This window comes from Theropithecus gelada, chromosome 7a, assembly GCF_003255815.1.
Source record: "Theropithecus gelada isolate Dixy chromosome 7a, Tgel_1.0, whole genome shotgun sequence".
Taxonomy (NCBI): domain Eukaryota; kingdom Metazoa; phylum Chordata; class Mammalia; order Primates; family Cercopithecidae; genus Theropithecus; species Theropithecus gelada.
This window is the reverse complement of record NC_037674.1, coordinates 41,630,995-41,644,639: the sequence shown is the minus strand read 5'-3', so window position 1 is coordinate 41,644,639 and position 13,645 is coordinate 41,630,995. Positions and strand designations below refer to the sequence as shown.

Genomic DNA, 13,645 nt, shown 5'->3' with positions numbered 1-13,645 from the left:
GGGAAATGGAGTGTGATGAATAGGGTCAAATCTCTCTGGATTTATCGGGATTTTGCATGACTTCAGGATCATTGTTCCTAAAGGCCTGTCCTTGTTCAGGAGCGGATATGAAGGGAGGGAAATGAAGCTGAATAAGTTATCAGAAGCTAGCCCTAAAAGCTGCTCTACAGAAGAGGGGGGAAAACCCTCACTGGCTTTGGTTGAAATGCACCAGTGAGGACTGAGCCTGACTGGCACCAGGGAGTGCGGCCGGCTGTTTTGGCCACCTTCCAATTAACTGAAGGTTCCAGTTAATTGGAGTTTGGCTACATTTTCTCTCGACACTGGTGCTCAGGGTGGCCTGTGCCCTGCTGGGCCTGACTTAGTGACATGGCTCAAGTCCCCCGACTTCCTCCTCATAACCTGCCTTGCCTCTCTGAAGCCTAAATGCTTCAGTCGGCATTCTTCCACGGAACCCTCAGAAGAAACTATGCTGACATGTTAAGCTTTTTAATTTAGCACACACAGTACGTATATGCCCCCAGACAAAACAGAATTGATTGATAATTCTCTTAATGGAAGCACAGGCTTTAGTTGCTCCAGAAATAGATCGTTACCTCGGCCACCTTTTGTAATTTTCTCCCTCCCATTTTTTTTTTTTTTTACCCCACTGTGGTCTAAAAATATGATGTTTCATTTCATCCTTCTTTCATAATCCACTAAATGCCAGGCATTTCTTTTCAGACCTTTAATTTATAGCATGTTTGTTCGGTTTCGCTTCATTAATTAATGCTCTTCCCGGGCTCCCACGACAGGGTCTTTGTGTAATGCTCTCTTACAGTAAGCAGGTGCTTTTATCCTTAATGAACAATTTCCTGGAAAATACTGAAATAAACAACGAATAATCAGGCCAGGCACACAATGACTCTGGGACTTATGTGTCATTTTCTAAATTAAACCTGGGGAGATGAGGGGCAGATTGTGATCGGCCACAGTACTGTCTTTTAGTGGGTCTTTCCTTTGGGAGGGCATATAGGGTGCTGAAGTTCTGGAAGGTGGGTGAGCTTCTTGCTCCTCCAGGAAATTAGAGTTCAGAAGAATTATTTGATTGCAAATGCATGTGGCTGTGAGATGGTTGTCAGACACAGTCTAGGCCAGAAATGCAGCCAAATTGGCCTCTGGTCCAGACTTGGAATCATCACTAGCTTAGACTGCAGGTCAGCAGGGCCTGGGCTGGGCCAAATTGCAAACTTATTGAAATTCACCTTCAGTTCCTTTCTTCCCTTCTGGCAGACTTGCCCGCCCCTGGGAGGCAGTCCTTATCAGGCCCAGGACCCTAATACACTCATTCTCCCTGTGCACCCCCAGGAGTGTCTGTACTGCACCCCATACACCCCATCAGAGAGGACAATGCCAAACCCAGCTGTGCTGATATTTTCCCTGGGGCTGTGCTGTTCACAGACCCTTCTCATAACCTATGTCTCTTTGGCATCTCGACCTTGGGAGTCAGGTTTATTACTAACCCCATTTTGCAGATGAGGACGCTGGGAGCCCTGGAGGTTGAATGACCATCCTCAGGCCATACAGTTGGTAAGAGGCAGAGCTGGGATTAGGACCCGGAAACTCCCTGAGATTCCAGGGCTCCCTGTTCTTGCTGTTCCAGGGAGGAGCAGAGCCAGTGTGAGCGCAGAGGAGAGAGGTGAAGTGCCCGCCGTGACCCGACCGGGCTGCAAGCCAGAAGTTATCAGTGTCATGGACAAAGGGCCTCAATAAATTGCTTTAAAAATTTGAATACCTGACTCATTTATTATTCTGAATAGAGCTGACAAAATCTTACATTATCCATCTACTTTTCTGTGTCATGAGATCATTTTAGGTCTTTGAAACGGTATAATGTTTTTCATCATAGCATGAGTACACCATCACAGCGTGGACACATGCCACACCATCATGACAGCAATCTCGCCGCAGCCAGATGGCTTCAAGGCTGCCTGGGAGGCTCCCCCAAGTGGCCTGTGTCCCTAGGGGTAGCAGGCTTAGGACTCAAGCCCTCTGTGCACCCCTGCTTTTTGGGAAAATGTGCCCCAAGAAGCACAGGGGGAGAATCTGGGCCTGGAGGAGGGTAAGCTGTGGAGGAGTTGCCCATAGGGCCCTCCCTTTTCTGTTTCCAAAATGAAGGTGGCTTTATGGTGGTTAAAACAAATGTATTTTTAAGACAGGATCCTGCTGTCTCACGCAGGTTGGATCTCACCCAGTGGCACAATCATAGCTCACTGTAGCCTCAAACTCTGAGGATTAAGAGATCCTCTTGCCTCAGCCTCCTGAGTAGCTGGGACTGCAGGGATGCATCACCATGCCTGGCTGGTGTTTGAAAATACTGAAAATGTATAGAGAAGAAAGTAAGTTGGTTAGGCATGGTGGTTCATGCCTGTAATCTCAGCACTTTGGGGGGCTGAGGCTGGAGGATCACTTGAGTCTAGGAGCTCCAGACGAGTCTGGGCAACAGTGAGACCTTGTCTCTACAAAAAAAAAAAAAAAAAAAAAAAAAAAGCCAGTTGTGGTAGTGTGAGCTTGTGGTCCCAGCTACTCGGAAGGCTGAGGTGGGAGGATCTCGTAAGCCCAGGGAGGTCACAGCTGCAGTGAGCTGTGACGGTGCCACCACACTCCAGCCTGGGTAACAGAGACGTAGTCTCAAAAAAAAAAAAAAAAAAGAAAGAAAGAAAGTCACCTAAAATGTCGTTATCCAGACATATTTGTTAACATTCTTAACACCCTCTGAGCATCTTTCTGTCCTTGCCCCCTCGCTGTCCGCACACACACCGTATGCCCATGCACACGCAGTTTATATACATGTGATCATAATGTTCATGCTGCTTGGTAACCTGCATTTTTCACATAATAAGACTTTAGGGTCATCTTTCCCATGTCGGTGAACTTACACATATTAGTCTTAAAATATCTTTGCTTTTCTGACTATAGTGATGATAATGCTCATTGTAGGAAACACTAATGTAACAAAAAATGTTTGACTTAGAAAGCACAAGTCTTCCATCCCTTTCCCAGAAGGTGACCAATATTATTAATGCCCTGGTGTATGGGCTTCCATACTTTTCCACATCAGTATTTTTAATGATTGCATAATAGTTTGTTATATAGACAGGGTGGAATTTATTATCCAAGGCCCCATTCATGAACATTTAGGTTGCTTCAGTGCTGCAGCAAGCATCTTTCTCTCTCTCTCTCTCTCTTTTTTTTTTGGAGACAGAGTCTGGCTGTCACCCAGGCTGGAATGCAGTAGGATGCTCACATCTCACTGCAGCCTCAACCTCCTGGCCTCAAGTGATCCTCCCACCTCAGCCTCCCTAGTAGCTAGGACTACATGCACAGACCACCATGCCTGGCTTTTTTTTTTTTGTTATTGTTTGTGGGGACGGGAATCTCACTATGTTGCCCAGGCTGGTCTCAAACTCCTGATCTCAAGTGATCTGCCTGCCTTGGCCTCCCAAAGTGCTGGGATTACAGGCCTGAGCCACTGTGCCCGGCTCAAATATCTCTTTATCAAGAGAATGCAACAAACATTCTTGAACCTGTCTTTGGCCCTGGCCAGGTTTTAAACATGAAATTGCAGAAATGGAATGCTGGGTTACAGATATATGTCAAAACATGTTTACCTATATTGACAACCTTCTTTTTAGAACACATGTAGGGCACTTCAAACTTTGAGACAATTGGTTTCTGGCTTCAGAATCCCCTGGTCGAGGTCGGTTGGGAAGGTTCTCTAAGGAAACCTGGAGAGGCTACCCTTGTCTGATGCCCATGTCTGTGGGCTGACAGCCAGGCTCTTCTGTTTATCCTCAGACTCAGGGGGTCTAGTGACTGGGGAGAGGTGGCTCCTGAGGTGTGGTGGGAGAGATCCTGTCCTAGTGTGGGCTCTTGGCTCTTGGAACGCAGCACACAAAAGAGGCCCATCTTCAAAGGGTGCTGAAGATTAAACAGAGACGTGGGCAGCAACTAAGGATCCCGACCATCACAACAATACTAATCTCTGCGTTTCACCACTGGGCTGCAGTTTGTAGGGCACCACCTGCATTATCTGTTTAATCCTCACAAGGAACTGTTGTTCTCTCATCCTTCCTATTTGTAAAAGAGGAAAAGGAGGCTCAGGGCAGTTAAATGAGTCTTCCAGGATCAAAGACTAGAATTCAATTCTGCTGCCTCCTCTGCATTATCTCCCTGCAGCTGGGAGATGGCGCAAACCTGAAGTGCAGGGGTGAAGAGGGAGGAGAAGATGAGGAAGGGAAGGGCAGGGAAGGGAGATACTTCGTAGGTAAGCTTACAGAGTTGGAAGGGTCCAAGAGATAATGTAGTCTGACTCCCACCCTGTGCACCAGCAGAGTGAAACTCAGAGAGGTTAAGCAACCTTTCCTGGGTCACACAGCAAGGTAGTGACTTAGGAGGCATAGAGGAACCGGTACTGACTTTGAATTCAATAGTGGAGACCCAAGGGTAGGGGAAGTATGGCTTTCTGAGCCCCGACAGGAGGGAGTTGGGAGGCTGGGTGAGCTTGTGAAAGGTTCTCTCTCCCTTCAGAGGCGGCCCTGATCAAGAGTGGATCCAGAGGCATCTAGAATGGAGATGGGCCAGACTCAACATGCAGGGGACCTGCTGGGACATTAGCATCAATTCCTGCAAAGGCCTCTGATTTCCCATCACACTGGCCAGAGGCTTCCTGCAGGGAGAGGCCTCGGTGCTAAGCCACATCCTGGATCTACTACCCTCTCCTAGCCATTCCCACCTCCCCTCCAGCAAGTGTTCAGGGACTTGGGGCAGGGCCCCGCCTGAGTCTCCTCTGTGTCACAGTGGCTGGTGCGCATTCAATAAACGTTTGCTGAAGGGATGGATGAAAGATGAGATCTGTCTTGATAATTGTACAGTTAAGACTGATCCAGGAGTCCCCCAAAACATACAGCCATGCCTAGATTCTACAGCAGAGGATTTTTCTTTTTTTTTTTTTTTTTTTTTTTTGAGACGGAGTCTTGCTCTGTGCCCCAGGCTGGAGTGCAGTGGCGCGATCTCGGCTCACTGCAAGCTCCGCCCCCCCGGGTTCACGCCATTCTCCTGCCTCAGCCTCCCGAGTAGCTGGGACTACAGGCGCCCACCACCGCGCCCGGCTAATTTTCTTGTATTTTTAGTAGAGATGGGGTTTCACCGTGTTAGCCAGGATGGTCTCGATCTCCTGACCTTGTGATCCGCCCGTCTCGGCCTCCCAAAGTGCTGGGATTACAGGCTTGAGCCACCGCGCCCGGCCTAGGATTTTTCTATCAAGGTCTTTTTTTTCTTCCAGTTCCTTAGAAACTCTAAAATTACAGAGTTAGAAGAGTCTTTGAGGTGAAGGATGTGGATGGGAAGGAAACTAATAGTTCATTGGGTACCATCTATGTGCCAGACCTTGGGCCAATCGCGTTACCTGCATTCTCATTTACTATCTTAACAGCCCTTGAAGTTGGTCTTCCCTGATGTGCAAGACGTGAAACTCTCAGCCCTGGAGCAGGTAAACGACTCCACTGGGTTATGCAGCCAGGAAGGCAAGGGCAGGATTCGAACCCAGGTCGGGTGGACTCCACCATTCCCTTCACATGAAGACTGCAACCAAGTTTTTATGTGTCCTTGAGCAAGTCACCTCCCTTTCAGGGAACAATTTCCCCTTCTGGGAGATGAGGTGTTGGACCCTTTCTGCTCCCAGGTTTGTCTCAGTGCCAGTTCTGACACCATGTGGCTTGCTGTCCAGCCCATCATCCTCACAGTTCAGCTCCCGTGAGAGGCTTGGCCTTCCAGGGATTCTCTAGGACTCCCTCCCTCTGCGCCCTCCTCCCCCCTGGGCCCCTGTGGCTGCACCTTGTTGTTTAAGGAATGTTTTCTTTAAGGGGGCAGGAATGGAGACAAATCCCCATGGAGCTGAGGGGCCCTGGGAGGCTGACTTGTCTTCAGAGGTTTTGTGGATGTCGCCATGATTTAATGCAGGGCATGAGGGATACCTACAGTTATGAGAACTCCATAGCCCTGGGAGGAGGTGGGAGAGGGCGGTTGAGAAGGCCAGGAGTGGGCAGGTTGTGGGTGGGGAGGGGCCAGGCAAGCATCCAGGTTGGTCAGCTGAATGTGTCCTGATTTGCAAAGAAATGGAAAGATGGAGATAATTGCTTTGTGAGAAATGGAATGGCCTAAGAACATAGATAAGTTTTCTCCCTTCATCTTCAGAGGGGCTGGAGGCTGGGGCTGCAGATGCTGCCTGCTTGGGAGTCAGGGCAGGCAGGAGGCGGTTTGGGGGCCCAGAATTCAGAGGCTGTGCCTGTTGTGGGAGAGAGGCTGGCGCTTTATTAGTTTGGCGGTTTCTACCGCTCTGCTCCAGGATAGGCCGTGATTTCTCTCCGGGCCTGACTGATGTCAGGGCCACTTGCTCTCTGCTGGGCTTGAGAGTGCAGGGGACAGGACAGGCTCTTGACCCTGATGAATGGTGGCTGCAACCCTCATGGTACCATTTTCAGGATTTGTAGCCCGAGGCTTCCCAGGCAAGCAGAAAGCAGAATTTATCAGGGTGGTGGAGCAGGGACTTGGAGGGATACATTTAACTTGTCTCAGGAGGTGACTCCAATCCCCTCTGATTTATCCCAGGGGGCAGGCACCTGGCAGGGACTCCACATTGGCACTGAGAATTTTTGCTGTGCTCCTGCAGTCAGGGAATCACTCTTTTGGAGATTAAGAGCTGCGGATTTATTTTTAAAACTTTTTTTTTTTTAAGTACAGGAAGATTAGAAAGCATTCAACATAAACCCAACCCCTGGTGGGATTGCTGCAGGGCAGGAGACTTCATCAAGGCAAAGGACGAAGCTTCTTAATTATGAGGGCTGATCCAACTCCTCTTTTCATCTTGCACTAATCAGGCCCTAGCAAGGCCAGTAAATGGAGAGGGCTGGGGACTGGGAGCCAGCTGAGAGAGCCGGGGCAGAGGAAGAGGAAGGCCACTAGACGGGGCGATAACCTTGGCATTTGCCCCATTGTGTGCAAACTTGGCTTTTTGTTTTATTCAGAAAAAAGTAGAGAAGTGTGTGTGTATCTTCTGTAAGTAGAAGATAGAAAGCTCTCTCTCCATCCACATGCCGGGGGGAAATGTGAGGCATTTGCTTTATCAGCTCCAGTTTGGGGTTTGCTTCTGCTGCTTCTCAGACCTGAAAGCGCCTTTTCATGAGGCGTCTGGAACACCCAGTCCCCAACTGCAGCTTGAACTATTGCCTGGGCTTCAATGCCTGCCTTGTGCTAGTGTGGGGAGCAGACATGCACTGGTGCTGATGAGGTGGTCCAGGCAGGAGTCTTTGAATTGCTCTCAGGATGTCCTGGGCGCCTACTGTACAGTATCTGATGCCACCAGATTGGTGTCTCTGCAAGTGCAATGTTAACACAATACGGAATGCCTTGTGCGGTGTGACCTGCTGTTGGGATGGATCTTTGATGTCCTCTCAGGCCAGACACAAGCAATGTGGCTGATGCTGAGGCTTGGGATGGTTGAGAGGTTGGGGTGGAGGTTGGCTGTAGAGTCAGTAATCAATTGACAAAGATGTTGAGCTCCTGCATGTGCAGGCAATGCTCTTGGAGCTGGGGACATAGCCGTGAACACAACAGATGGAAACCCCTGCCCTCATCAAGTATATGTTCTAGTGGCATGGTACAAGGGGAAGGAAATAATCCTTAGGTCCTAGGGTCCAGAGGGAACAGCCAAGGCCATATCTAAGTGGTAAATATAGGAGGGGAGAAATTTCCAAAGTGGTAACACCTGTTTAGCAGTATAGGCACAATGCATGGCACCTGTGTTGTCCCTCCCCAGAGTTCAAGACAGACATTACTAATCAATCCTGGCATGCTTTCCCACTCAGCCCCACTTCCTCAGCACAGCATTCTAAACAGCCACTATAGTAGATCCCCTTTGTTGTGGGAGTGGGAACTTCCTTGGGCCCATAAAATAGTGTCTGACTCCTGGCAGTCCTGCTGCCAGTGCAAATATGTTGAGAAGCAAAGGATCACGGGAAGATGGACTGGGATGGACAGAGAGCAGGCTGCAGGCACATGGGCCAGGCTCCAGCGTCCAAGATTTAGGCACAGTCAGGAGGATGAAGCCAGTGGTGGAAGTGAAACAGGTGGGGTATGATTTTTGCACAGATGGACCTTGAGGTTGTAACAGCTGATCCCAGGGCAGAGGCCATCTGTCTGTCTGCCCTCTGCCCCAATTTATGCATCTTGGCTAATGTGAGCAACTAGTGTCTGGCCAGGTGTGTGCTGCCACTGGAGACAGAGACACCTCCATAGGTGCTGGTGCTAGTGATGGCAGGGTCCCAGGCAGAGGCAGGGGCCTCCAGAGGATACTGCCATCTCTAAGACCTGCTCAGCCAGCAAAGCCAACCCAGGCTGGAGCAGAAGCCCTGGGCAGGAGGAGGGATCCTTTGCTATGATGCCAGTGTCCCTTAATCTACCTGATGGCATTTTCCTTTAACACCAGGTGCCAGGCATAGGAGGCTCTTGGGTGTTAGAATAAACAAGTGCATGCAGACTCTCAGGGCACAGCTTGACATGCACCAGGACTTTCTTGAGACTTGGCGTTGAGGGAGGGGAGCAGAGTTTCCTAAGCCGCTATCATCAGGAACGCCACTCTTAGAGCTGTGTCACTAGAAAGAGTTCCATGGGAAATATTGGGTGAAACAAAAAGCCAAATGGTCTCTTTATTTTGGGTCTTCTCAGAGTCTAAGCTATGCTAAAATGCTTAGACTGAATATTTAGGATGAGGACATAGCAAGCAGCATTTCCCAAGCTTGGAGACATTCACCCTTGGAGACATTCATCTGAGAGATTTCTATCAGTGTCTCCTAGGGCTAGTGTTCCACAGAACCCAGATGTAGAGAATGCCTTCCAGAGGTGCCCATGCTGCCCACCACTGCACTGCAGTGCAAGCCCTCTGCTGTCTGGTTCCTCCAAAGTTCCTGCACATTCCTGCCTCCACGCACTGCTTGGGTGGACCTGCCCCAGAAATGCCCTTTCTCTAACCTCCACCTTTGCACATGCCATCCAGTCCAAGTCCCACCCACTCCACAAAGGCTTTCACAGCGCCCCCAGTGGGACTTAATCCCTTGCGGCTTTGAGCATCTTCAAGTGCACTGCAGCTGATGGCATTTTGCACGGCCCAGGCCAGGGCAGGTGGTGCGCCAAGAATGCTCAGTTTCGGCTGTGGCCTGTGGGTGGCCACGTGGGCTGACAACACCATGTCTGCAGGTGTGAGAGGTACGCCTCCTGGGCACTTTGTCTTCCCTTTATCCCCCCTGCCCAGTCCATCAGGGGTAAAGCAGCCATGGTGCCCAATAAGGAAAGAAAATTTTCCACCTCTGCAACTTCCTCTGCTCTCTAATATGTAGAGAGCTGGACCAGAAGGAAGAGAACCAGCAGATCTATTTACATGGACTCTTCCCCTGAAGTGAAACCAGGGGCATTTTCTTATTTAATTATTAATGCCCTAAATCAGATGGTGCCCAATATGTTAACCTCTGTCACTCCAAATGGAGTCGGCCTAATAACCACTGCAGCAGGATTGATTTTCCCTCAGTCATCTCATAAGCATATGTCTTTGGGATCTGTCCTCAGAGAGATCCCAGGAAAGTCCCATTAAAGTTAATGGGGATGAGTTGCCCCCATGTGGTGACGGTTCCTTTCTTCACTGCGCCTGAGTGAAGTGAGACAAGGAGAATTCCCTTCCTTCCTTCCTTCCTTCCTTCCTTCCTTCCTTCCTTCCTTCCTTCCTTCCTTCTTTCCTTCCTTCCTTCCTCCCTCCCTCCCTCTCTCTTTCTTTTTCTTTTCTTCTTTTTTCTTTTCTTTCTTTCTTCCCCTCTTCCTTTCCCCTTCCTTCCTTCCTTCCTCCCTTCCTTCCTTCCTTCCTTCCTTCCTTCCTTCCTTCCTTCCTTCCTTCCTTCTTTTCATTCTTTTCTCTCTCTTTCTCTCCATGAGGATTTTAAAATCTCACAGATTACAGCAGTGATCCAAGTTACCTCTCTCTCCCAACACATGGGTCAAAAGGGAGCAGAGAAACAATCTTCTCTTATCCAGGTGGCCTCATCTTTTGATACTCTTGGTGTAATGAGTTTGAAGACGCTGTCAGGAGGTTCTCTCGGGAGAATGCTGGAGATTATAGGAGTGGCCCAAGTAATGAGTCAGGGCCACAGAGAGAATTAAGACAAGGCAGGGCATCCCCTACAGCTGGCATTCAGACTCCATGCCTTCTGGAGCTCTGTGTCCCATTTTTTATTTCTTTATTTGATGCCTGATTGGCCCAAACCCCACTTGGAAGAAGATACTTGTTCCACTTTTGACTCTCCACATATGTCAATGCCATGTCCTGGGCAGGCTCTTTCTCCGCTCTAGGTTGAATCTTCCAGAGGAGAATGAATTGAAATGATCGCTGAGCTCTGCAGCCCTGGTGTTGCACAGACTCCAGTTTGTGTGGAGCCTTCTGAGGCGCTGATTGGGTCTCTGGGGATGGGGGAGTGGGCTGGGGGGAGTGGGTGGGGAGCTCTGAGCAGCTACTTGTGCTTTGCATACTCCTGGACTCTGCACATGGAACAGAAACACCAGAATCGCTCCCCTCTTTCTGATTTTCAGAATGCATTCATTTGAAATCTGGCTAAATCTGCATTTCAGTCAGATGGTTTCCAGATCTCAAATAGAAACACCTCATTAATCATTAATTTAGACCCCCACGGTTATACAGAATTTGTGACAATTTGTTTATCTTTGAAGGAGCTGCTGAGAAAGAGTTTAACAAGGAAATTATTGTGGAGGGGAGGAGAATGTTTAACCTTTCAGAAGAACGGCACTCCATTTAGCTTCCCTGAGGGTACAAATGGGGGTGTGTGCAAAATACATGCCGGCTTTTATCTGTTCTCCTAAGTAGGGTGAGCGCTTCCTCATCTGCGAACCCAGGGCCAGTGGGATAGATCCCCAACCATTTCAAGCCTGCGACCCCTTTCCAATGTCAAAATATTTTCTATAACACCCCCACCCGCGGTTATTAGAAGTTGCAATTTTTAGTGTTGCTGATTAAGAAGAAAAGCTACTCTGAATTCAGTAAAGCTTTTAAATAAATCATGATAGCATCTACATACACATGAAAAATAGTTCCGTCCTTCTGAGTCACAGCGTTCATTCAGCCTACAGATGATGTTTGGGTGCTCATGATTTCCAGCTCCTCCGCACCCTTCAAGGTCAGCGACCCAGCAGGTTACAACCCTTGGAACAGAAGTTCTCTGAGTCCTGGAGTGCCCAGACAGGAAGGAACCTCAGGAGGCATTTCAGCCACTCCCACCAGAAAGGTTGTCTGCCCTCTGAGGAGCCCCTTGTTGGGGATCCCTAGTTTAGTGAAGCAAAGGAGTTGGCATCCCATGTAGGCACATACCTGCCATAGCTGCCACCTCAGGGGCCTGGATCAAAGTCTGCAAACTCATTCCTTACGGTCCCTTACCAGGTGGTCTAGGCCCAGCATCCCACAGTGGGAATGGCATGTGATGACTGCATCACTCTGGGCAGAAGTAGCTGACACCCCATAGGAGACAGAAGAAGCAAGGGCCAGTCTTCTGTGGCTTGTGGGCCCAGAGTTCAGGGTTTTCTTGGCTCATTCCCCCCCAGGTCCACACCAGACATCTTTTTTCCCTTTCTTCTTGGCAGGAGGGAGTAGGGAAACGAAGTAGACGGGCAAAGAATGTCAATGATGAAGGATAAGGGAACGGGGAGGGCATTCCCTTTAAAGCAGTCCAGATCTGGGGTCCCTGGGTCCAAGGATGGGCCCGGGGGCCTAAGGACACCCTGCAATTATAGCCAATTTTGCACTTGTGGGCATTTTTCTGGGGAGAGCATCTATACCTTTCCCTGGATTCTCAGAGCAGTCCCCGAGTCAGAAAACGTTCAGAACCCCTGGCCTGGAATTTGGACTTTTCCCTGACTCAGGCTTCCCACTCTCCTGTTACTCAGAACCGGTGAACTGTTACGGTGTTAGTCAAAGCCTACAATGTGAAATATCAAATGCTCATTACCCACGACAATGGGAAACTAAGTAGATGCCAGGAACACAGTCTGATCACAGACGCAGCCTCCTTTGTTCTCCCGTGCAGGGTCCGTGATGGCGCTCTCCCTGACGGGGCTCGTTGCCTTCTCCTTCCTGCAAGCCACCCTTGCCCTGAACCCTGAGGACCCCAACGTGTGCAGCCACTGGGAGAGGTAAGGCGTGGGCCTCAGATGGCCAGGCACTCTCTGGGGGATCGCCCTGGGCATGGCAGTAAGGGACAGAGGCAGTCGGGAGATCCGGGAGCTGCCCTCTAAGGGTCTGCAACCTGGCTGGGGAGATGGCCCAGATGCGGAGAGACAGGACAGAGCAGTGTAGATTCTGTCTAGAAGGTCAGGGTGGAGGCAACTTACATTAACTGCAGTTACGACGCACTGTCCTACCCCTCCCTGCACTGGCACTTCCCAGCCATTGCACAGATGAGAAAGTAGAGACCCAGAGAGGCTCAGTCCCTGTCCACAGCCAGATAGGGTGCAGTAAGTGGGGAGATGCGGACCGTGGTCCCAGGTGGCACGCTCTCTGATGCTGTGATGCCTTTCGTGGTCTCCCAGGACTGGCAGCCATGTGGCAGCTTGGATATGTGGCCCCAGCAGCCTGCCTTGAGGAGGACGGGTGAGGGGTCCTATTACTTCCGGTCTGGTGGGAGCAGGGTGTTGCCGGGGGAGGGCGGCCGAGGCTGCAGTGGAAGAGCAGGCTGCATTCCAGCTGCGGCACTAGGGTCCTAGCGGAACAGGCCAGGTCCCTGCAGACGGCCTGACTTTGAAGTACAAGGTTAAAGTATTGATTTTAGTGAGCAGAAAGATAGTGACCAGAGACCCAATCAGGAAAAACCGAATTAAACCCTGGAATTGATTGGCCATGCTGACCAGGACGACTCTGCCACTTAGATGTTAATAAATCAAATGAATAAAATTAAGATGAGGGTCCTATGGGAGAAGTGAATGGTAGAGGAAGAAAGGTGGGGGACTTGGAGGGGGGTCAATGCTTCATGCCCATGAGGGTGGATAGCCCAGCCCTAGGGCGGGGAAAGGCACCTCAGTCAGGCAGGACCTGGCTCTGGGGTAGCCTGGACACTTGCGGGTCAGGAAGGATCAGCTGGGGGGCAGAGGGACAGTGTCTGCACTTGTGTGATCCCTGGGGACCAGATCCTGTGTGTGGCGTCCCAACAAAGTTGAGGATGGAGCAAAAGGCAGTACTGTGGTGTGCCTGTTTTTGGTGAAGTGGGAAGAAAACAAGATCCGTGATGAGAAGACCTCAGTTCATTCTGATCTGGATTTTTCCACCTATAAGCTGTGTGACTCTGGGGAAGTCTCTGAACGGCTCTGCGCCTACTTCCACCTCTGTAAAGTAGGGAGAAGCATTATCCTTGCCTCACAGGCTCATTGGAGGATCAAGGGCAGCAGTTCCACGAAAGTGCTTTGAGGACCACAAGTGTCAGTTGCTGTCTTTTCTTGTTGACAACTGTGGCTTTGCAGGAACTGGTTATCATGGACTTTAGTGCACATCAGACTCATGGGAGGT

At 49.9% G+C, this 13,645-nt stretch overlaps 1 protein-coding gene across 1 annotated transcript in view; it reads left to right on the top strand.

The window, feature by feature from the left end:
* MEGF11 (multiple EGF like domains 11) overlaps positions 1-13,645 on the top strand; it is a 379,169-nt gene that overhangs the window by 117,106 nt on the left and 248,418 nt on the right. Inside the window, exon 2 of the mRNA XM_025390189.1 lies at positions 12,174-12,279. Within this exon, the coding sequence (XP_025245974.1) occupies positions 12,182-12,279 (98 nt within the window). The 5' untranslated portion in view covers positions 12,174-12,181. The remainder of the gene's footprint in view (positions 1-12,173; positions 12,280-13,645) is intronic.